The following is a 24,842-nucleotide window of genomic DNA, read 5'->3' as shown; positions in this document are numbered from 1 at the left end:
AACATACTTCCTAGATTCTGAAGTTTAGTGTGTAGCTGAATGCCTTATATCATATATCCTATATTCCATTTTCAGCCCTCTATTTTTCTAGTGCATTTTTTAAATCTTCATGCCTAATACAATCCTCTCCAATCCCTACAAACACTTCTAGTTGCTGGATTGGTATTTTCGCTGGCTGATCCCAATTTTCAAAACTGCAGGCAGTTGAAAAATGATTCTGCAGCACTTGCTCTTAGCTCCTGGCACCTTCCCTGTGGATTTTTAACAGTATTATCATTTTTTGCTGCCCATCTCCTTCTGAAGGGGACATTTCTTTCCCAAATACATTTTTATTAGGTTATAAAGTATTATAAAATACAAAAGTAAATAAGAGGACAGTGAAGGGGAAGGGAAATGGGGAAAGAAAAGTGAGGGAGGGTAAGGGGGAAAAAACCCATTGACTTCCAACTCTATATGTTACAGTAGAATAAGGCATTAACAACAAATCACAACTTTTTGTTTTGAAGGGGGCATTCCTGAGGCATTGCCTGACTTTCCACTGGCATACATGCTTTTCTGAGGTCCTTTGAGAACTCTTTTCTGGGCAACAAATTTGCCTTCAAAGCTCTCCTTCACTTGCCTTTGGGACCCTTTCAGGCTGAGTTGTGTCTTTTCTCCTTTTCCTGGGTAATCAGGTTGCTGCAGCCATGTCCCATCATTCCAGGCAGTTGCTGCTACCCTTTGGCCAGCACTGCCTTGCACTCCATGTCAACTGTTCAGGTCCACTAGAACAACTTGCCGCAGCCAACTCATCATGGCCAACTCACTATGGGACAAGTGTTACATGTCAACCCTGAAGCTGACCTGACCAAAGCCATTTTGAAGCTTCCAGGTTGTCACACTGGAGCTGAGGAATAGGGAGTGGGGAAATAGAGATAGCTGGGGTTTTGTAGCCAAAACAAAATACTTTCTCCTGGGAACCAAGGACATTCTCACATCTGGTCAGAGAAGGAGGAGGAGTGACATTACCAGGCAACCAGACGGCACCTTGATTGGACCATGTGACTGATTATTTGGGGAAGGGGAAAAACTTTTACTTTTATTTAGGTGAAAACCATGGGAACTTTCAGAGCCAGTTTTCACCAGAACTATGCCAATATGATTTATCCAATAAAACTATTTGCCTTAGAGTTTTGTTTGCTATGGGTGCATTACAGGGGTGAAATGCTCCCGGTTCAGACCGGATCACCCGATCTGGTAGCGATGGCAGTGGGTGGTTTGGACAATTGGTAGCATATCCCTTGTCCCGCCCCCTGTCCCTGTTGACCTGCGCCACCATCAGAGTTTTTTTTTTTTTTTACTTTTAAAAGCATTTTTTCTTCAGCCGAAAAAATGCTTTTAAAAGTAAAAAAAAAAAGCCTTTGATGATCGCGTGGCTCAGCTGGGATCATCAGAACCCTTTAAAAGCTTTTTTTTAACAACTTCTTTGGCTGAAGAGGTTGTTAAAAAAAAAGCTTTTAAAAGTCTCCTCTGGCAATCCCAGCTGCGTTGCCTGATCACCAGAACCTTTAAAAAGCATGTTTTCTACAAGCTCTTTGGCTGAAGAGGTTGCTAAAACAATCCTTTTAAAAGGTTCTGGCAATCAAGCAACTTCAGCTGGGATTGTCAGAAGAGCCTTTTAAAAGCTTTTTTTCCTCTGGCGATCCCAGCTGAGTTGCCTGATCATCGCAGGCTTTTAAAATCATTTTTTACAACCTCTTACAACAGCCCCCACCCATTCCCACCCAATCACCCGGTCCCCACTTGCCTAATTGCTGCTTCTTTCAGGCTCGCTAAGCCCGAAATTGTGTCAGCTAGCAACTGACTCTGTCTGCCCGCAAACCATCTCATCGGTGAGCAACTCAATCTGCCTGCCTCCAATTCAGTAAGTAACCGGGTGGGGGGCCTTTAAAAATAGTTAATTCGGTTTTTTTAAAGGATTTTTTTAGACAGCAATTTAAAGTTAAGGAAGTTTTAAATTTAGCTGCTTTTATCTAAAAAATATAAATAAAATAAAATAATAAAATAAAATATTTGTGCAACTTTCTGAGATTTGGCGTGTTTCTGTAGTGTTTCACTCTAACTACACAAACACAAAATTTCACAAAGCTGTATGTGGCATTTTGTGTGTGTGTGTGAGTCAGTTGTGTTGTGTGTATGTAAAGTTGGTTTTTGAGCTTTTTGTGGCTGTGTGAGGCTCCTGCTTGTTGCAGGGGCCATTTTGGGTGAGGTGCAGCTGCTTTTACATTGTGTGTGAGTCAGTTGTGTTGTGTGTGTGTGTGTAAAGTGTGAAAGTTGGTTTTTTGTATCTCTTATTGTTTTGTGTATTTTGTTTATTATTTTTATTATTTATAGTTATTGGCCATGCCCACCCAGTCACCTGACCATCAAGCCATGCCCACCAATTAAGCCACACCCGCAGAACCAGTAGGGAAAATTTTTAGATTTCACCCCTGGTGTATTACTTGGAATCCTGACATTACACTAATATCAAAGAAATAGTGGAATAAAATCATTAAAGAAATGATGACAAAGGAGGGACAAAATGAAATGTTAGTGACAAAAATTAAAATAATGTTTTAATTATTTTAAATAATTAAATTGAATTGTTGAATTGTCCTGTGGTGAGTTGGCCCATGGTGAGTTGGCCATTGGAAGTTGTCCTGCAGCAAACTGACTATGACAAGATGGCCATGGCAAGTTGGCCACAGTGAGTTGGCTGCAGTGAGTTGTCCCATCCCGTTCTCTGAATACTCTGTTACTGTAGCCACTATTCCTGATGATTGAGTATGGGCAGAAAGAAAAAGATGGTGTAGCTTCCCAATCAGGCCCTTCTTTTTCTGACTTAAATTGGCTGGAATTTTAGTAAGAAAATCTGCCACTGGTGATATTACCACCATTCTAAGATTCTTGTCACAGCTGGTGCTGTCATTGCTTGGCTGCTTTTGTGCTTCTAGGGGTTGGGTATTGCTGTTGGCTTCTGCCTTTAATGTTATTTGTTTCCTCTTGATTTCCTCCTACCATCCTGGAACTCTTTAGCATCTTCTTATCTTAGATTTTCACATATATACTTCTTTCCCCTGAGTTTAGGTCAAGGTAACCAGATCCTCAACAGGATGCAGGTAGGAAAAAGAAATTCAGCACATTTATCAGCCTGCAGCTATCTTCCCTACTGAACTTAGCTAATTTTGAAGAATCTAAGTAGGTCAAGTCTAACTAGTACTGGAAAGGATAGTGTAGAAAATCCTAGCAGCAAATAAAATCTTAGAAGAAGAATAAAAAACTATCCCACCCAAAAAAACCCATCATATTCATATAGTCATTCATATTCATATAGAGATTAGCTTGACTTAAGATAATCTTACTTTATCTTCTACACCAACAATTGTTTTAGAAGCACAGTATAACATTTTAAAAACCAACACTGAAAATTATCAAAAATGAAATTTGTTAGGTTTATGCAAACTAAATATATTTATGGTAACTTTAATTTTTTTTATTATGCTATAATAATAATTGTTTGCAAGGAGTGGAGTCCAATTTAGTGTATCATACAACATAAATTTTTAAAATGTTTTTAATTTTGTAACTTTGTTTTATTTGGCTGTAAACCACCCTGAGTCCTTCGGGAGAATATAAGATATAAATTAAATTAAATTAAATTAAATTAAATTAAATTAAATTAAATTAAATTAAATTAAATAAATAAATAAATAAATAAATAAATAAATAAATAAATAAATAAACAAACAAACAAACAAACAAACAAACAAACAAACATATGACATCTTGAAAACAAGCAATTACAAAGAAGACGTCATGATAATAGAAATATCCTGGTATCAGTAAACTAATTCACATATGTGTAAAAAAAATTATCCCAGTTCAGGTTATAAAAAACTCAATTCCTTGATTATTTGTAATTCAGAATATCACTTTATAGTCTTATTTGAGAGTTTTTGTATTTAAGAATACTAATATTGATCAACAAAAATATGAACTATAAATGTTTTGTTTTTTCAGTTCTGCCAATTTTGATCACTTTCAGTTATACTTTTGGTTTGGAAAAAAACAAAAAGGCTATTCTAATACAGAGTTTCTTACTCTGTCATCTTGGATCTTGGATAATTTTGTCCAGAAATTGTATGCCTTATGTATTGTGTCTGTGAATTTTCTCTGTTATCATCATTATCATGATTGTTATCATTAACTGTAGATCGTCATTGGCAATCCTTCTTGCCAGGTGTCTAATTGTCTTTTCATCACCACATGACTTCTCATATGCAGACTGGTTTACTTGGTAGTAGAACTGCAAAGCCTCTCTTGAAAAGAATTAATAGGATAGAGAAAGATGCCCCCTTGTTCCAGCAAAAAAATATTAAAGATAAGAATTTTACTGGTTATCTCTGAATCGGTAGCAATTATCCCTGGTGGTCTCGCCCATGCCTGCCCAATCGCCTGATCGCCTGCTTGCCCACTCGCTATTTCCTTCCGGCTCACTTGCTGCTACCTTCTGGCTCACTCGCCACTTCCTGACACTCAGCTCAGAGCTTCCGACCCACCCACCCCACCCCCGGCCTATATAAGTTCCTCTTTGCCATATGTCCAAGCTACTTGCTTCGCCAATACCTGCCTGCTCAGATGCCTCGCTCAGATGCCTTGCCGACGGCCACTCACTCAAAAAGGTAAGCATTGCTGGTTGCAGCTTAGTGTGCACCCCCCACAAAAAATATCCCCAGCCTCATGTAGTTTGCACAGCCTCTGGGGATCGGTTGCACGTTATGTCCTAGGAGTACCACCACCACCCCCAATCCCCAGACTTGCATAGCTCACACAGCCTCTGGGGATCGGTTGTGGGCCTCATGCCACCCCCTCCCCCAGGTCAACCAGTTCGCCTGTCTGGCCTGGCTAAGCTGCCTAGCTAACTACCCACCTTCCCCCTAGCCTCCAGCTTGCTTACCTTAGCTCTTTGGACCAAATCCTGAGTTGCTGATCGCAATGCCTGCCTTGCTTTGCCTGCTGCAATGTGGCAGCGTCTGAAAACCTACGGCCTAGTATGGTTTCCAGGCCTGACAACGTACTTGCTCTATCCAATCAGCTAATGACGGTATAGGTGGTTTCTCTCCAGGCAGCTCCGGGATTGGTACAAAGTCCTGGCCAGAGGCAACTTTAAAAGGAGTGAATCCCGTACTGCTATGGATAGAATTGTTGTAGGCAACCTCTGCGAAAGGCAGTTGGTCCGCCCAGTTGTCTTGTTGATAATTTATGTAACACCTGATATATTGTTCCAACCGAATTTGTTCTTTCACAAGCCTCATTAGTTTGAGGATGATGGGAGGAGCTTAATCCTTGGGTGGAGCATTCGTTCGAGAGGGCTAAAAACCAAGCATCAGTTTTCAGTGCTTCTTTTAACAGTTCAATCAGATCACCAGGTATGGCCGCATCTTTTTTTGCTTGGCTTCGGGTGACCGCTGGGGCTGCCAGCTGCTTCACAGGAACAAGGGGATGAATCACTTCCATCCAAGCACTATCATATTGAGGTAATCTTGACAGAGCATCTGCTAAAAAGTTCTTTCCTCCCGGGAGGTAACGTAGGAAAAAATTAAAATGGTTAAAATGTTGGGCCCACCAAACTTGCTTTGGTGACAATTTCCTGGGCATTTTTAGGGTTTCTAAATTTTTGTGATCAGTCCACACCTCAAAAGGGTGCTTGGCCCCTTCCAGAAATTGCCTCCACATTAAGAGGGCCCAGCAAATAGCAAACGCTTCCTTTTCCCATATGGCCTGCCGTCTTTCAGTGTCCAACAATTTTTGAGAAGTATATGCGCACGGTTGTAGCTTCCCTTCAGAATTGGCTTGAAGCAGGACCGCTCCTATGGCAACATCACTGGCATCCGCCATAATGACAAATGGGGTATCCATATCTGGGTGCTTAAGGATCGGTTCGGCAGCAAACAGTCATCTCAGCTTTTCAAAAGCTGCCTGACATTCCATAGTCCATTCGAGAGGCCAGGATGGTTTTGGCTTCAGTTCTCCTTTCGTTTTCAATAGATTGGTAATTGATAAAGCAATTTTTGGAAACGATGGGATGAATTGTCTGTAGAAATTCGCAAATCCCAAGAAATACTGTAACTGTTTGCGGGTACATGGAGGTGCCCATCCCAGTACTGCCTGGACCTTCTCTGGATCCATTTCTAGGCCTTCAGGTGATATGCGATACCCCAAATAGTCAATTTGGGTCTGATGGAAATCACATTTGGACAATTTAGCATACAGTTCAGCGGCCCTAAGTTTTTTGAGGACCGCTCTCACCAGTTTCATGTGTTCATCCATGGTCTCCATGTAAATGAGAATGTCATCGAGGTAAACCAGGACCCCTTTGAACAAGTGCTCATGGAGTACTTCGTTGATCAGCTGCATGAAAACTGTGGGGGGCCCTTTCAATCCGAAAGGGAGCACTCAGAACTGGAAACAACCCAGGGGACAGTTGAACGCAAGTTTTCCATTTGTCCCCTTCCTTAATAACCACTCTATAGGAAGCCCCCCACAAGTCCAGTTTAGTAAAGATCTTCCCTTTGGACAGATTAATTAATTAATTAATTTATTTAGATTTTTATACCGCCCTTCTCCCAAATTCCCGGTCAAGGAAGGGGCGCAACTGGCAGACCAGGCGCACCTGGTAAAAAGCTCTCCTGGAGACGGCTGCCAAATGATCTTCAAATGACAGCCGTCCATCCAGGAGAACACCCAAGTTGCGCACCCTTTCCATTGGGGCCAATGACTCGCCCCCAACAGTCAGCTGCGGTTGCAGCTGACTGTACCGGGGTGCCGGCATCCACAGCCACTCCGTCTTGGAGGGAAACAAACCACTCCGTCTTGGAGGGAAACATGTCTTTCATGAGTGGTAACAGGTAAATGTTCTCCACGCATATGGTATTCAGATTTTTATAGTCCACCACCAGGCGAAACGACCCATTCTTCTTCTCTCTAAACCAGGGGTCCCCAACCTTTGGGACCTCAGGGACCACTAAATTCTTAATGTGGACCACTAATATGATCTGACTAAAGAACGGCTGGGTGGGCATGGCTAGGTGGGCGTGGCCAATTCGATGTCACTCACATCGAGGGGTGCCTCACTGGCCTCTACTCACCCCTCCCCTCCCAGCCATTCCTTGCCTGCCCACCCAGGCTCTTTAGGGTCCCAACAGGAAGCAGTTATTGGAGCTAAGCAGCCACCATGAGAAAGAGTTGCCAAAACAGCTGGCTCAGTTCAGATTGGATCTGACTGAGAAGGAGGCTTAGCAGAAGCTCCTCACTGAGGACTACGAGCATAGGCTTTCCAAGCAGAGGGAAGACCTGTGGGAGTGCAAGACCAGGTAGCAGTGCCTGGAGGCTCAGCGGGCTGAGATGGTCAGCCAGTTCCAAGCCATGAGACAGTTCCACTGGAACAAGGCCCTCCAGCTCTTTGCCACCAGTGGCACTTCCCTCCAGCCTTCACCCAAAGCCCTGCACCAGGAGGCTGAAGCAGACCCCAAGTCAGAATTTCTGCCCCCCTGACCAGCACAAGAAGACCCCAAAGGGGGAGACTCTCTGCAGCAACACAAACATTCATTGCAGGTTGCCAGTTGGATGAAGCCATGTTTTAGGTTTCTATCAATGAAATTCTGTAGCTCCTCCAGTTCCCTGGGGGTCATGTGGTAGGATTTCGGTTTCGGAAGTTTTACTCCCAGAAGGATTTCTATGCTACAGTCCATAGGCCTATGTGAGGCAGCACATCAGAGGCCTTTTCACTAACCTCCCAAAGGTCCCAGTATTCTTTAGGAATTCTTTCTTCTCCTGCCAGGTGCTCCATCACAGCCGCAGCCACTTTGCCCGGCGGGTTGGCCACACTGTCAGGGGTCTCCCTCTCTATCCGGTGCTGAGCATTCCCATCCTCCAATATATTCACGGGTTCCATTTCCGGAGCCACGGCAACCCCAGCAGGAGGGGTCAGTCCATGCCCAGGGGAACAATGAAGCTCAGGGTCTCTTGGTGATCACCCATGATTATCTCTATTGGTTCGGTTATGAATTGTGAGGGACCTCCCCCTGCTACTGACCCGTCTAACTGGCAAAATGCGATGGGTCTGCTCAAAGTTTTCAGTCTTAAGCCCATCTTTTCCACAATTTCGGGGCTGATAACACACCTAGTGCACCCCAAATCCAGAAGGGCTAGCATCCTCCTATGGGCCCCAGTAGAAGGGACTTGTAGTTCCACTGGGATGGTCAAGGGTCCCCCCTCTGACTTACCAGGAGGTCCTCATCGGAATCAGTTTTGGATCCGCTGATATCGGTGCTGGTTGGAGTTCCCAACTCCCCTTGTTCTGGGAGAGCAAACTCGACAACTTCTGCTCCTTTCAGGGCGACCTCATGAGGCTTGGTGGGCGGTTTATCAGCTCTCTTCCCACCACTAGGGGTCACCTTGGATCCAAGCTTTGCAACCCATTCAGCAGCATAGTGACCTTCTTTTCCACATCTGAAGCACGCCGTGGATCTCGGCTTCGAGCTAGCAGGTCCCCCAGTGCCTTTCGGAGCTCCCTTGTAGGGCAGGGAAGGAGCCTTGCTCTAAGTGCATCCACCACGGATGCAATCTCTAGCCAGGTCAATCTCCACATCTGCATACCAACCCTGCAGGTCACGCAGCACCCCACGCGAGCGGCAGTCCTTATAGACATCTTCGTTGAGGCCATCTTTGTAGTTTTCCAGCAGAGCTACTTCTGAACCATCCGGTTATGTAAGGCACTAGCTCGTGAAATTCCTGGGTATACTCTGCCGCCAACCTCCTACCCTGTTGGATAGATTTCATCCAGATTCAGGCCCTTCGCTCTGCTAGGGGGTCCTCAAATTGTGCTCTGAGGCCTGCCATAAACTCATCATAATTTCTTAGCAAATGGGGAATCTTCATTGTGAAGGGACACCATCCAATCAGATGCCACCCCTTCAAAAATTCTGGTCACGCATCTCACCTGGACTGCGTTGGAAAGAAAATCCTCTCCCCAATCTTGCATGTGATTCCATACTTGAGCTACGAAGCACCCAAGCCCCTTTGGGATCCCCACCGTATTTTCCAGGCAAGGGGGGAATTTTGAGCCTTTTCTGCCTTCGTGGCAATGCCTGCCCAGCAGGGAGGCCTGGCCCACAGTGGATACTAGGGGCCCCGGGGTCTGGGCTGCGTCTTCCCGGCCTCCAGCTTTCTCTTCCGAGCAAGTAGCAGCTTCAGCTCACCCCTGGCCACGTTCATCTTCTCCCCTTCCAGAGAATCCCTAGGCAGGCAATTCATACCTTTCATGAGCTCTTTGATTCTCCGAGGCTTCTCTCAGCAGCTGTACTGCTTGAGTGATCAGGACGTCTTCTTTCTGTTCTTCCTGCCAGGCAAGCGTTCCTCCTCGGCACCTGGTTACTGTCACACCAGGAGGGACCTCTCCCGGCTCCAGCAGCCTCCCGACTCCCAACGACCATCTGGGCCTCTCCAGCTTTTCTTCAAGCTGTAATTTAGCCAGCCATTCCAAAGCATTCCAGCCGGGCTGTGTCTGAGGGAGAGACGATCCAGCAGCTCCCCTATCTTCCTGGTCACTGCTTTTGTCAGACATTCTTTTCTCAAACCCCACGGTGTGGTTCCTGGATGGCTGAAGATGGAGAGCTTGCTTAATGTCAGGAATGCCTCCTTTCAATACTCAAAAAAGAAAAAACCCAACTCCATGGTTTGTAGAGAAAAGTACTTTTACTGAGTATGAACTGAAAGCAAACAAAGTGAAAGCAAGCTCTGAGGTAATTGGTGTGGAATTCAGATATAAGAAATAAGCCTCAAGCCCCCCCCACCCCGGTAGTCCAGTCAGTCTTGTCCAATCCACGTTCCCCTTAGGTGCCACGTGGGGTACATCTTCAGATGGTTTCATCCCTCTGGTATGCCCGGGCTGTTAGCTGTGCGTGTTATCAGCCCGCCTTCTAACTATGAACACATTTGAAGAAAACTATTCATTTTAAAGTTTCATTTCTCTTCCAACCTCCACTCTCTCCTCCCCCACCCCGTTACCATGACAGCCATAGCAAGCTAGACCTCAATCAGAAGATATATTACCCACCTCAATAAACTAATTAACTCCTAGCAATAAAGCAGTATCTTGTAGCGAACAGAGGCTGACATAGAGCCAGAAAGAGCTAAAAAACCAGCTATTACACTTTGCACACAAAACACACTTTACACACAAAACAAAGTAATGTTGCTTTTGTGTTGTATTTGTGTAAAGTGTAAAAGTTGGTTTTTGAGCTCTTTGTGGCTCTGTGAGGTTCCTGCTTGCTGCAGGGGCCATTTTGTGTGAAGTCCTGCTGTTTTTGGATTGTGTGTGAGTCAGTTGTGTTGCTTTTGTGTTGTGTGTGTATAAAGTATGAAGGTCAGTTTTTGAGCTCTGTTTTTTTTTCAGAAAAAGTTTTTTATTTTTATTTTTAATAAACATATTTAAATGTAAATGTATAGTCTCTTATCATTATCATTAATCATTATTCATTCATCTTATCTTTTAACTTTCATTTGTTAATTGTTTGGGCCTGTTCTTTTACCATTTCCTTTCTTTGTTTTAACACAACCTTTCCTTTTCCTCTTCCCTTCTCTTTCTTCTTCTATCTCTTTCTATTTTTCCCATTCCTCCTCTCCTTCCCTTTTCTACTTCCTCTCCTCTTTCCCCACTTCTCTCTTCTTCCTCCCTTTCTAACCCTCTCTCCTATTCTTCTTTCCCCTTCCTTCTTCCTCCCCTTTTCCCTCTCTTTTTTCCTTCTCTCTCCTTCTCTCCCTATTCCCCTCCTTCCCTCTCTCTACTCCGCTCTCCTTTTCCACTTCCTTGTTGTTTCCATTTTCAATTCAATCTAAGATGGTATCCAAGCAGCCCTGATTTCTATTTACATAATCTTTATTTCAAATTCTTTTTTGCTTTATAATTACATGTCTTCTATCATTCCTCTACAATCCATGTATCATCCGGGTACAACATTTTTGTGCCATCATCTTCAACATTTATCATCTTCTTAATACATACATTATATATCTTTCCTCTTTCATTTAATTTTAATATACTACAACATATTCTTACCCAAATTCTTATTTTTACCATATTTATTTATCTATACTCACTTTCTATCCATTGATAAAATTTCTCCTATATGTTGTAATACTCCGACTCTTCTTTCCCTTTAGAATAGAATAGAATAGAATTTTATTGGCCAAGTGTGATTGGACACACAAGGAATTTGTCTTGGTGCATATGCTCTCAGTGTACATAAAAGAAAAGATACGTTCATCAAGGTACAACATTTACAACACAATTGATGATCAATATATCAATATAAATCATAAGGATTGCCAGCAACAAGTTATAGTCATACAGTCATAAGTGGAAAGAGATTGGCAATGGGAACTATGAAACGATTAATAGTAGTGCAGATTCAGTAAATAGTCTGACAGTGTTGAGGGAATTATTTGTTTAGCAGAGTGATGGCCTTCGGGAAAAAACTGTTCTTGTGTCTAGTTGTTCTGGTGTGCAGTGCTCTATAGCTGCTTTTGAGGGTAGGAGTTGAAACAGTTTATGTCCAGGATGCGAGGGATCTGCAAATATTTTCACGGCCCTCTTCTTGATTCGTGCAGTATACAGGTCCTCAATGGAAGGCAAGTTGGTAGCAATTATTTTTTCTGCAGTTCTAATTATCCTCTGAAGTCTGTGTTTTTCTTGTTGGGTTGCAGAACCGAACCAGACAGTTATAGAGGTGCAAATGACAGACTCAATAATTCCTCTGTAGAATTGGATCAGCAGCTCCTTGGGCAGTTTGAGCTTACTGAGTTGGCGCAGAAAGAACATTCTTTGTTGTCCTTTTTTAATGATGTTTTTGATGTTAGCTGTCCATTTGAGATCTTGCGATATGATAGAACCCAGAAATTTGAAGGTTTCTACTGTTGATACTGTGTTGTCAAGTATTGTGAGAGGTGGAAGTATGGAAGGGTTTTTCCTAAAGTCTACCACCATTTCTACGGTTTTGAGTGTGTTCAGTTCCAGATTGTTTTGGTTGCACCACAAGGCTAGTCGTTTCACCTCTCGTCTATATGCGGATTCGTCATTGTCTCGAATGAGACCAATCACTGTTGTGTCATCTGCGAACTTCAGTAGCTTAACAAATGGATCATTGGAGATGCAGTCATTGGTATACAGAGAGAAGAGAAGTGGGGAGAGCACACAGCCTTGGGGGGCCCCTGTGCTAATTGTACAGGTATTTGATGTGATCTTGCTTAGCTTCACCTGCTGCTTCCTGTTTGTTAGGAAGCTTGTGATCCACTTACAAGTCTGTTCCGGTACCTGTAGCTGGTTTAGCTTAGTTAGAAGAATGTCTGGAATGATGGTATTGAATGCTGAACTAAAGTCTACAAAAAGGACCCTTGCATAGGTCTTTGGAGACTCAAGATGTTGTAGGATGTAGTGCAGAGCCATATTAACAGCATCATCTGTTGATCTATTTGCTCGGTATGCAAATTGCAAGGGGTCTAAGAGCGGATTCGTGATGGTTTTCAGGTAGGAAAGCACTAGCCTTTCAAAGGTTTTCATGACTACAGATGTTAGAGCAACTGGTCTGTAGTCATTTAATTGCCAATGTCAATCTATTCATTTCTGCACATTCCAATATTTTCTTAATTACCTCTCCCTTTGTAGGAATTTTTTCTGCTTTCCAATTTTGTGCAAATACCAATCTTGCCACCATTATTAGATGTATTATCAAATATATATTTTGTTTACTATACTTCTGTGTTAGGATACCCAACAGGAATAGTTCTGGTTTTAAATCAATATATTGCTGTCATTTTCTCTAACCATATTCTAATTTTTGCCCAATAATTTCTCACTTCTGGACATGTCCACCACATATGATAATATGATCCCGGTATCTGATGGCATTTCCAACATCTAGCTGATTTATCTTTAAACATTTTTGCCAATCTTTCTGGTGGCATGTGCCATCTATAAAACATTTTATACAAGTTCTCTCTATATGCTGTGGCCATTGTTAATTTATAATTTCTTTCCCATAATTTATCTAACTCAATTGTGTAGCCAAAGTTTTTTGCCCATGCTATCATTGTTTCTTTAACTTGCTCTTCTTCTACTTTTACTCCAATTAAATAACTATACAATTTCCTAATCGTTTTTTCATCTGTTCCTGTGAGTATCTCATCCAATGCTGTCATTTCCTGGTAAAAGCCATATAGCTTTGCATCTTTTTCATATCTTGATTGTATTTGCAGCTGAGTATACCACTCCATTTCAATCCCTTGTTCATCTAATTCTTGTTTCGTTTTCAATTCCCCTGTTGCAGATAAAATATCTTTATATCTTATAATGTTTCCCATATTAATAATATTTGGATGTACTAATGTTTCCATTGTTGAAAGCCATTTTGGTATTTTCAAATAATGTGTTTCTCTAATTCTCTCCCATACTAATAATAATGCATTTCTCATATAATGCCTTTGAAAATAACTATGCATCTTATTTTTCCCACACCATAAAAAAGCATGCCAACCCAGTTGTAAGTTGCGCACCTTCAAAGTTAGTAATCTTGTATTTCTTTTTAATACAATCCATTCTTTTATCCAAGATAGTGCTGCTGCTTGATAAACAGTTCCCAGTTTGGTAGGCCAAATCCTCCTCTTAATCTTGCATCCTGTAACATTTTCATATTAATTCTTGCCTTTTTTTCCCTGCCATATAAATTTCAATATCATTCTGTTCAAGTTTTCAAAATATTTCTTTTCCATTATTGGTATTGCTTGAAATAAAAACAACAGTCTAGGTAATATGTTCATCTTAATTATTGCTATTCTTCCCATTAACGATAATTGCAATTTTCTCCACTTTTCTAAATCCATTTCAATTTGTCCTTTCAACTTGTAATAATTATCATCTTTAAGCGTTGCACATCTTGCTGTAAATTGTATTCCTAAATACTTTACACTTTTAGTGATCTGAATATCTAGTTTTTCCATTAAGTCTCTTTTCTCTTTCTCTGTGATATTTTTCACCAATATCTTTGTTTTATCTTTGTTAATTTTCAATCCTGCCACCTCTCGGTATTCCTCTATTTGTTCTATCAGTTTGGGTCCTATTTCTAACAGCTCCTCTAAAATAAACACTAGATCATCAGCAAATGCTTGCAGTTTATACTCTTCTTTTTTAATTCTTATCCCTTTTATCTCTTCATTTTGTCTTATATTTCTATTTAACACCTCCAATGTGAACACAAATAGCAATGGGGATAGATGACCTCCCTACCTTGTTCCTTTCTGGATATTAACTTTCTCTGTCGTATCTCCATTTATTATCACTTTTGCAGATTGTTTGCTATAAATTGTCTCAATCATATTTCTGATCTTCCCCCAAAGTTCATAATCTGTAGTTGTTTTATCATAAATTGGCAATTCACACTGTCAAAGGCTTTTTGTGCATCAAGAAACATCAATATCATTTGCTCAGCGGTGAATTTCCCTACCGGTATAAGCATATATATATATATATATATATATGAAGAAGAAAAGAAAAACAATAGGACAGGAACGGTAGGCACGTTTGTGCGCTTATGCACGCCCCTTATGGTCCTCTTAGGAAAGGGGTGAGGTCAATAGTAGAAAGTTTTTGGTTAAAGCTTTTAGGATTATGGGAAGAGACCACAGAGTCAGGTAAAGTATTCCAAGCACTGATGATTCTGTTACAGAAGTCGTATTTTCTGCAATCTAGATTAAAGCGGTTAACATTAAGTTTAAATCTGTTGGTTGCTCTTGTATTATTGCAATTAAAGCTGCAGTAGTCTTTAATAGGAAGGACATTACAATAGATGATTCTATGAGTTAAACTTAGGTCTTGTCGAAGGCGACGGAATTCCAAGTTTTCTAAGCCTAGGATTTCGAGTCTGGTGGGATAAGGTATTTTGTTGTTTTCAGAGGAATGGAGAACTCTTATTGTAAAATATTTCTGGACTCGTTCAATTGTATTGATGTCAGAGACGTGGTGAGGATTCCAAACAGGTGAGCTATATTCTAGAATTGGTCTAGCAAATGTTTTATATGCTGTGGTTAGTAGTGTAGTGTTTTTGGAAAAGAAGCTACGCAAGATTAGGTTTACAACTCTTAGAGCCTTTTTTGCTATGTAGTTATAGTGGGCTTTGGCACTTAGATCATTTGACATGAAAACTCCAATGTCTTTAACGGGGTGGGGGTCATCTGTAAGGTAATGTCCATCAAGTATGTACTTAGTGTTTGGGTTCTTTTTTCCAATATGTATAATATGTATAATATGGTTCTCTGTGTGTGGCTTAATTGGTGGGTGTGGCTTGGTGGTCAGGTGACTGGGTGGGCGTGGCCAATAACAATAAATAATAAAAATAATAAACAAAGTATACAAAACAATAAGAGGTACAAAAAACCAACTTTCACACTTTACACACACACAACACAACACGACTGACTCACACACAATGTAAAAGCAGCTGCACTTCACCCAAAATGGCCCCTGCAACAAACAGGAACCTCACATAGCCACAAAAAGCTCAAAAACCAACTTTCACAATTTATACACACACAAAACAACACAACTGACTCTCTCACACACACACAAAATGCCACATACAGCTTTGTGAGATTTTGTGTATTTGTGTAGTTAGAGTGAAACACTACAGAAACACACCAAATCTCAGAAAGCTGCACTAATATTTTATTTTATTATTTCATTTATATTTTTAGATAAAAGCATCTAAATTTAAAACTTCCTTAACTTTAAGTTGCTGTCTAAAAAAATAAAATAAAACTCCTTTAAAAAACCCCAATTAACTATTTTTTAAAGCTCCCCCACCAAGTTACTTACCGAATTGGAGGCAGGCAGATTGAGTTGCTCACCGATGAGATGGATTGCAGACAGAGTCAGTTGCTAGCTGATGCAATTGATTGCAGCAGCCAAAGCAATGCTTAGCAAGGCCGAAAGAAGCAGGAAGCTGCCAAGTAGGCAAGTGGGGACCAGGTGATTATGTAGGCATGGGCAGGGGAGGGGGCAGGGATTTTTGCTAACGGTTCTCCAAACTACCCACTCCCATCACTACCAGATCGCCTGATCCGGTCCGAACTGGGAGCATTTCACCCCTGTATCTAGATATGTTGGATACAAAGTTGGGAAAGGCAGCTGTCACACTGGCCTCAGCTATTCCCTAGAAAAGAACAACCCTTGGCTCCATAAGTTTTAGAGACAAGATTCTTTTACTAGAGATGTTAAGTGCAGCGTGAATGAGGCAAGCTCTGAAAGAAACTGCATGAAAATCATATATTAAAAGCAATCCTCAATGTCCAAAACCCTCCTTCCTGAGAGAGCAGTCCAATCAGGTTTCATTCTGATGTTTTGGGAACTCTGCTTCAGGTGCTGGTATAAATTTCTTTCCCAGGACTGGCATCCTGAAGCTCGGCAGATGGTTCAGTTTGGCACCTCTGGTTCCTGTTAGTGCCCATACTCCCCAATTTTGCATAGCATTCTTTCACATCTCCAGCACGCTTCCCTTCACAGATGCCCCTCTTTTTTAGTTGCTAGTGAGCTTCAAAGAAAACAAAGATGAGCAGCTGACAGCAGCTATATATATATAACTTTTCTTTAAACCATAGCTGTTTCCAAATACAATAATATAAATCTATACATTCAAACACTACAAATACCAGAAAGATTTTGCCATTGTACTTTCCTCTTACAAGGCTTTTCCCTGAGGACTAGTGTGAGATAAAATGAGATAAAAAAATAAAAAAATGACATTTTCTGCAGTGAATTTTTGAAAATTGATGGGTTTACATTTAGCCTAAAGTTATATGCTTTCAAACTCTGGTATAGTCACCAAACTCCGTCTTTTCTTTCCTTTTAATCACTATATAATTCCTTGCATCAGGATGAGTTGGGGTGACTGATTGGAACTGAGCATTTACTGGCTGGATGCCCTTCCTGATACCTATGTGGAGTTCACTGCAAATATTTTCTCTTTGCACCCTGAGAAAGAAATATCTGTCATTACCTAATCCCATCTCGAGACATCACTCCAGCCATTCCTCCTCCAGATGCAGGCTCGGCCTGACCTTGACTGGCAGGAAGAACGTTATTATGTCTAATGGCCCCCTCTACCAAATCCCCTCTCCTACTTTCCCACACATGGGAAAGTGGCAGCACGGAAGTCTCTGGCCTAGTATGGCTTCCAAAACTGATACCTAGGATCAAACTCACAGCCTCCAGATTATGAGGTGAGAGATCCATCTCTAGGCCACCACACCACTTACACTAAACTTGTCTTATATAAGCAGAAAATTCCCCCATAAGGGAAGTTGGAATGGAGCTATAAAATGAAAAGCAATGTACAAGAGATGGTAGCCATGATGTGCTTATTCAGCACGTATCCTATACAAATAAATGTCTTTTGCATTTGTCAATGAAATACACATAATATTGAAATACATATAAAATAGCTCACAGGTTCTGAAGACTAATTTTTAGTAACATGGAAAGGAAAATTCCCATTCCCCCCCCCCCGAAGGTCAGTTTCAATTTCAATGTGCAAGGGAACCACATAAGTAAAATACACCACTTGAGTTATATATGGAGAAAGATTTAAATTTTCACAATCTGATGAGAATAAAGAAATAAGAACGGCAATTATTTCCTGTTATGAAAAGAAACTTCTCCCCAGGGGGAGGGCCTTCTCTGTGGGGGCCCCAACCCTCTGGAACGAATTACCACCTGGTATTCACCAACTCCCTGATCTCCAGACTTTCCAACGTGAGCTGAAAACATGGTTGTTTCATCGTGCAGGACTGGCCTGATAGTTTTTTTTTTTTTATTATTCAAAAAGTTTTACAAAAAAAATTTTTTTCCCCCTTTCCCCCCAACCCCTCTCCCTTCACAAACCCCGGAGGCGGGAAATGTCCCTTTTGATGACTTTTGATGACAGTGGGACAGGCGGTGCCATTTTTCACCCTCCAGAGTCTTTCTAGGAGGCTGGGGAGGGCAAAAATGACCTTCTCCACTGGGAGGGTGGAGGCTGGAATTGGCTCATTTGCCAAATTCTGGTCAGACTGGAAGTCAGACAGAAGATAAAAGAGATTTTGTTTTTGTTTTTCCTGAGAATTATATTGAATACACGTCTTAAAGTTTATAAATGAACATGGAAAATTTATAAGCATTAGCTGAAGTTACTTCCAATCATGTATAATTGTACATGAAGTTTTCAGTTCAATAATCAGCAAGGTAAAATTAAGATATTTATATTTATACTGTTGTTTATGTTGGTCTTTACTCATTACTGATTATGACTTTATTAGACAAGTAATCTTCTCTGCATGCTTTTTTTTGTCACTTATGTTTTTATAGTGTCTATATATTTATAGTGTCTATATAGTCTAATATACATACAGTATATTAGAGGTAGATGAGTGTGGTGAAGCATACAAAATCTTCAGATTATTTCAAGCCCCTTCTTTTTTAAAAAAATAATAATTCTAGAGGTGTGATAAATGCTATTTCAAGTTTTAGAAATAAATTCTTATTATTTTGACCACCAGCTTTGAAAATCACTAAAATGTCTTCACATTTTATGAAGCCATTTTCTCTTTATTGACAGAGAAGTTTGAATGTACATTAATCAAAGTTCAGCCTTTTGAAATAGCAAAAATTTTTCATGTAAAATTTCATTAGTCTCCGACTTATAAACTATTCTTTTTGTAGTCTCATAGGCTTTTAAACAGTGCAGAGAAAATGATTCCATGAAAAAATCCTAAAATGCTAAAAAAGCATTAAGAGTTGTTAACTTAATCTTGCGTAATTTCTTCTCCAGTAATATTGAACTGCAAACTAGGGCATGATCAATTTTTAAATAAAGCTCATCTGTCTGGAACCCACACTGCATATTGGACATTAATACAATTGAACAAGTCCATAGATATTTCACAAGAAGAGTTCTCCACTCCTCTGCCCGCAACAAACTACCTTATGCCACCAGACTCAAAATTTTGGGCTTAGACAACTTAGAACTTTGCCATCTTGGGTCTGACCTAAGCATAGTACATAAAATCATCTAGTACAATATTCTACTAGCCAATGAATACTTCAGCTTCAACCAAAACAATACAAGAGCACACAATAGATACAAACTCATGGTAAACCGATCCAAACTAGACTGCAGAAAATACGACTTCAGTAACAGAGTTGTCAATGCCTGGAATGCACTACCAGACTCTGTGGTTTCTTCCCCAAATCCTCAAAACTTTTACCTTAGACTGTCAACTGTAGACCTCACCCCATTCCTAAGATGTCTGTAAGGGGCGTGCATAAGCGCACCAGCGTGCCTACCGTCCCTTTCCTAATGTTTTCTTTTATTCATACTCTTTACATGTATTTATAATTAATGTTTACACTTTTATCTGTCATAAAATACATGCTTGACAAAATAATTAATTAATTAATTAATTAATTAATTAATTAATTTTATAGTAGTCAATCCAAAAATCTAAAGCTACATGCTGCTGTCAGTTTAATTTCATGTGAGACCCAGAATGAAAGAGTTCAGATCTCTGGAAAGATCTATTTTTTTTCCTTTCACAGACTAGATGAAAAAGAAAAAACAGTATCAAAGAAAGAATGGGAAATGTTAAAAAAAAATTGGTTCTGTGCTGTCCACTACCTTTGCTGGAAGCTAAAACATATGAAGAACGGTTGCAGGAACTCGGTATGTCTAGTTTAATGAAAAGAAGGACTAGGGGAGACATGATAGCAGTGTTCCACTATCTCAGGGATTGCCACAAAGAAGAGGGAGTCATACTATTCTCCAAAGCACCTGAGGGTAGAACAAGAAGCAATGGGTGGAAACTAATCAAGGAGAGAAGCAACTTAGAACTAAGGAGAAATTTCATGACAGTTAGAACAATTCATTAATTAATTAATCAGTGGAACAACTTGCCTGCAGAAGTTGTGAATGCTCCAACAACTGGAAATTTTTAAGAAAATGTTGCATAACCATTTGTCTGAAATGGTGTAGGGTTTCCTGCCTGGGCAGAGGGTTGGACTAGAAGACCTCCAAGGTCCCTTCCAGCTCTATTATTATTATTATTATTATTATTATTATTATTATTATTATTATTATTATTATTATTATTATTATTATTATTATTATTATTATTATTATTATTTACACAAAATGACAGTATAAACAGCAAACGAGATAACTATGCTGGTTTTCGTATCACAGATCACTAGTTGAACACTTCCCAAGCGTTTAGGATTGCGTGATGTATTGGCGAATTATGCGAGCAGATCCCAGTAAGGTGGCCTTCTGCAGCTGACCAATGGTGATCTTGTCAGCGCCAATCATTTTTAAGTGCTTGTCTAGGTCTTTAGGCACAGCTCCCAGTGTGCCGAGTACCACTGGAACCACCTGCACTGGTTAATGCCAGAGTCTCTGCAATTTAATTCTCAAATCTTGATATCTGGTGACTTTTTCAAGTTGTTTCTCATCGATTCTGCTGTCACCAGGTATAGCAATGTTGACTATCCACATTTTTTTCTTTTCCACAATCGTGATATCCAGGGTATTGTGTTCCAAAACTTTATCAGTCTGTATTCAGAAATCCCACAGTAGTTTTGCATGCTCATTTTCAATCACTTTTTCAGGCTTATGATCCCACCAGTTCTTTGCTACAGGCAGATGGTAGTTGTGACACAAGTTCCAGTGGACCATCTGAGCAACTGTGTTGTGACGTTGTTTGTAGTCAGTCTGAGCTATTGTCTTACAACAGCTTAGTATGTGATCAATAGTTTCATCCGCTTCTTTGCAGAGTCTGTATTTGGGATCATCAGCAGATTTTTCTATTCTGGCTTTGATGACATTTGTTCTAATTGCTTGTTCTTGGGCCGCAAGAATCAGGCCCTCTGTTTCTTTCTTCAATGTTCCGTTGGTCAGTCATAACCAGGTCTTTTCCTTATCTACTTTTCCTTGGATCTTTTCAAGGAACTGTCCGTGCAGTGCTTTGTTACACCAGCTGTCAGCTTGAGCTTGCATCACTGTTTTCCTATATTGATACTTGGTTTGCTGTACTTTTAGCAGCTTCCTCTTGTTGACCTCCCTCAAAGCTGATTCAGCACTGTCTTTCACATAATCTGCCAGAGCATGTTTCTCTTCTTCGACTGTCTGCTTCACTTGCAAAAGTCCTCTGCCACCTACCTTTCTTGGCAAATATAGCCTATCAACATCACTACGCAGGTGCAGCACATAGTATATGGTCATCAGTTTTCTTGTTTTCCTATTCAGACTGTCCAGCTCTGCCTGTGTCCAGTTTACAATTCCAGCAGTATATCTGATAACGGGTATGGCCCACCTGTTTATAGCCTTGATGGTGTTACCGCCATTCAGTTTACTTTTTAGAAGTTTCCTGACCCTTTGCGTGTATTCTTTGCTGACCACATTTTTCACTTTGCCCATGCTTGATATTGTCCAGCTGCAGTGTGCCCAGGTATTTGTAGGCTTTGGGTTGGTTGCGCCTGATGGTTTGTCCATTGGGCATTTCAATTCCAACACTTTCTACGATCTTCCATTTCTTCAGTGTCACTGTGGCGCATTTGTCCAGGCCGAACTCCATGCTAATGTCAGTGCTGAAAACTGGAACTGTATTGGTTAGTGACTGGATTTCAATTTCTGATTTTCCGTATAGCTTCAGGTCATCCGTGTACAGCAGGTGAGAGATTTTCTGTGAATTTTTAGCAGTTTGATAACCCAGGTTAGTTTTCTGTAAAATTGTTGACAGGGGGATCATAGCAAAGATGAACAGCAAAGGTAACAAAGTGATACTTTTAGAGGCGAGTGAGTGAGAGAGACGGAATAATTATAATCCCCTTATGAAATAGAAAGAAAGAAAAAATAGAGAGCAAGGGGAGGAGTGAAGAAGAAGAAGAGAAATTTAAAAGGAGCAGGAAGAGAGGATTTAAATTGAGAACTACATGACCACACCAAGCGGAGACTTAGACTCACCAGCACCAAACAAGCCAGTTTTTTTAAGTATGAATATAGCAACCCAGATATAATTCCAGCTCAAGAGTCAAAGGTAGTTTATTTTTATTTCTTTTTTCTTCTCCTGTTACCATACTTTGAGCATCCCTCCACCATTTTAAACTGTACTGAATCTGAATCTACCACCATTCAAAAAAAATCCCAGCTGGAAGACTACAGGAAACAGACTGAGGCTTGTCTTCCAAACAAAGGAGTCAAGTGAATGGAAGCCACTAACTTTTTGAACGGAGCTGCTAGTGCTTAAATAACAATCTGTGCTGATTTTCAACTAATCACTACTGCTGTCATTTCCTCTGAAAATAGAAACACCCCACACTTTCATTGTTATCGGTATAATTAATTGATAGATATTCCTACTTATCCTTAATTGCTTAGATATTTTTGTATAATTAAATAATTAATTTTGTATAATTACTTGATATCTATTCCTATTTATCCATAATTGCCTAGCTATTTTTGTCATACAACTATATCCCATTAAGAAATGGTTAACTCTAATATTATTAATCATTAATTATCACTATTAATATTTATCAATTATCTTTATTTTTTTATTTTTTATTAAAAAGTTTTACAAAATTTTTTACCCATACATCCCCTCCTCCTCCCACCAACCCTCACCCTTCCCCTCCCCCCTCCCCCCTTCACCCAATCCCCCCACCCCCCCAGACTTCCCAGAGCAATATACAGGGTATAATATCTAACAATCATAAGCTAGAATGCACTAACTATCCATAGATTCCCATCCATCCCCTAGAACCTCAACTCCCCTTCTCCATAGTAAAGAAAAAGGGAAAAAGAGAGAGAGAGAGAGAAAAGAGAGAGAGAGAAAAGAGAAAAGAAAATATACAGTACATTCTATTCATTCATAGGCTATTTGATAGTTCTTAATCCAATATTTGTTTTAAAAATAGCCGATCCATCTTCTCCTTTCCAATATGCATCTTTCTTGTGAATAGTCTTTCTGGTACGCTGAAATTTCTGCCATCTCCAGTAAGTTCACTGCTTTTAGCGTCCAGTCTTCAATGATAAGCAAATATTCCATCTTCCAATATTGCACTGCCGGTAATTTAGCTACTAATATTTAATTTAAAATCAATTTACGCCCTTAAATGTTATCTTCTTCTTCAAAGTATTTTGTATAATCCACCAAATTTATATATCCACCATATATAATAATAAATAGTATCAGCCCAACCAGATCTCCAACATTTAAATTATAAATTCAAATACGTACATGCCAGTGTTTAGAATTAGAATTAGTATTAGAATTATAATTTTTTTTAATTGGCCAAGTGTGATTAGACACACAAGGAATTTGTCTTGGTGCATATGCTCTCAGTGTACATAAAAGAAAAGATACGTTCATCAAGGTACAACATTTACAACACAATTGATGGCCAATATATCAATATATCAATAAGGATTGCCAGCAATAAAGTTATAGTCATACAGTCATAAGTGGAAAGAGATTGGTGATGGGAACGATGAGAAGATTAATAGTAGTGCAGATTTAGTAAATAGTTTGACAGTGTTGAGGGAATTATTTGTTTAGCAGAGTGATGGCCTTCGGGAAAAAACTGTTCTTGTGTCTAGTTGTTCTGGTGTGCAGTGCTCTATAGGGTCGTTTTGAGGGTAGGAGTTGAAACAGTTTATGTCCTGGATGCGAGGGATCTGTAAATATTTTCACGGCCCTCTTCTTGATTCGTGCAGTATACAGGTCCTCAATGGAAGGCAGGTTGGTAGCAATTATTTTTTCTGCAGTTCTAATTATCCTCTGAAGTCTGTGTCTTTCTTGTTGGATTGCAGAACCGAACCAGACAGTTATAGAGGTGCAAATGACAGACTCAATAATTCCTCTGTAGAACTGAATCAGCAGTTCCTTGGGCAGTTTGAGCTTACTGAGTTGGCATAGAAAGAACATTCTTTGTTGTCCTTTTTTGATGATGTTTTTGATGTTAGCTGTCCATTTTAGATCTTGAAATATGATAGAACCTAGAAATTTAAAGGTTTCTACTGTTGATACTGTGTTGTCAAGTATTGTGAGAGGTGGAAGTATGGAAGGGTTTCTCCTAAAGTCTACCATCATTTCTACAGTTTTGAGCGTGTTCAATTCCAGATTGTTTTGGTTGCACCACAAGGCTAGTCGTTCGACCTCTCGTCTATATGCGGATTCGTCATTGTCTCGAATGAGACCAATCACTGTTGTGTCATCTGCAAACTTCAGTAGCTTGACAGATGGATCGTTGGAGATGCAGTCATTGGTATACAGAGAGAAGAGAAGTGGGGAGAGCACACAGCCCTGGGGGGCCCCTGTGCTAATTGTACAGGTATTTGATGTGATCCTGCTTAGCTTCACCTGCTGCTTTCTGTTAGGAAGCTTGTGATCCACTTACAAGTCTGTTCCGGTACCTGTAGCTGGTTTAGCTTAGTTAGAAGAGTGTCTGGAATGATGCTATTGAATGCTGAACTAAAGTCTACAAAGAGGACCCTTGCAAAGGTCTTTGGAGACTCAAGATGTTGTAGGATGTAGTGCAGAGCCATATTAACAGCATCATCTGTTGATCTATTTGCTCAGTATGCAAATTGCAAAGGGTCTAACAGCGGATCCGTGATGGTTTTCAAGTAGGAAAGCACTAGCCTTTCAAAGGTTTTCATGACTACAGATGTTAAAGCAACTGG

General features: G+C 40.3%; 2 protein-coding genes and 1 long non-coding RNA gene across 4 annotated transcripts in view; 2 read left to right on the top strand and 1 right to left on the bottom strand.

Moving 5' to 3' along the window:
- Window positions 1–24,842, top strand: part of MBTPS2 (membrane bound transcription factor peptidase, site 2) — a 260,613-nt gene that overhangs the window by 101,298 nt on the left and 134,473 nt on the right. Inside the window, exon 11 of one of the 2 annotated variants that reach the window (XM_058185598.1) lies at window positions 1,807–11,595. The exons of the other annotated variant lie outside the window; for it this stretch is intronic. Within the exon in view, the coding sequence (XP_058041581.1) occupies window positions 1,807–1,907 (101 nt within the window). The 3' untranslated portion in view covers window positions 1,908–11,595. Of the gene's footprint in view, window positions 1–1,806; window positions 11,596–24,842 lie in introns of those variants that run through there. 2 annotated transcript variants of the gene reach the window in all.
- The window catches only part of LOC131199633 (uncharacterized), a 144,345-nt gene that overhangs the window by 54,528 nt on the left and 64,975 nt on the right, over window positions 1–24,842 (bottom strand). The window lies entirely within an intron of this gene.
- Window positions 1–24,842, top strand: part of LOC131199631 (uncharacterized) — a 124,988-nt gene that overhangs the window by 95,170 nt on the left and 4,976 nt on the right. The gene's annotated exons all lie outside the window — the stretch shown is intronic.

Source organism: Ahaetulla prasina, chromosome 5 (genome assembly GCF_028640845.1).
Source record: "Ahaetulla prasina isolate Xishuangbanna chromosome 5, ASM2864084v1, whole genome shotgun sequence".
NCBI classification, from domain to species: Eukaryota; Metazoa; Chordata; class Lepidosauria; order Squamata; family Colubridae; genus Ahaetulla; species Ahaetulla prasina.
The sequence above is the reverse complement of the archived record's forward strand: the minus strand, read 5'-3'. Positions and strand labels throughout refer to the sequence as shown.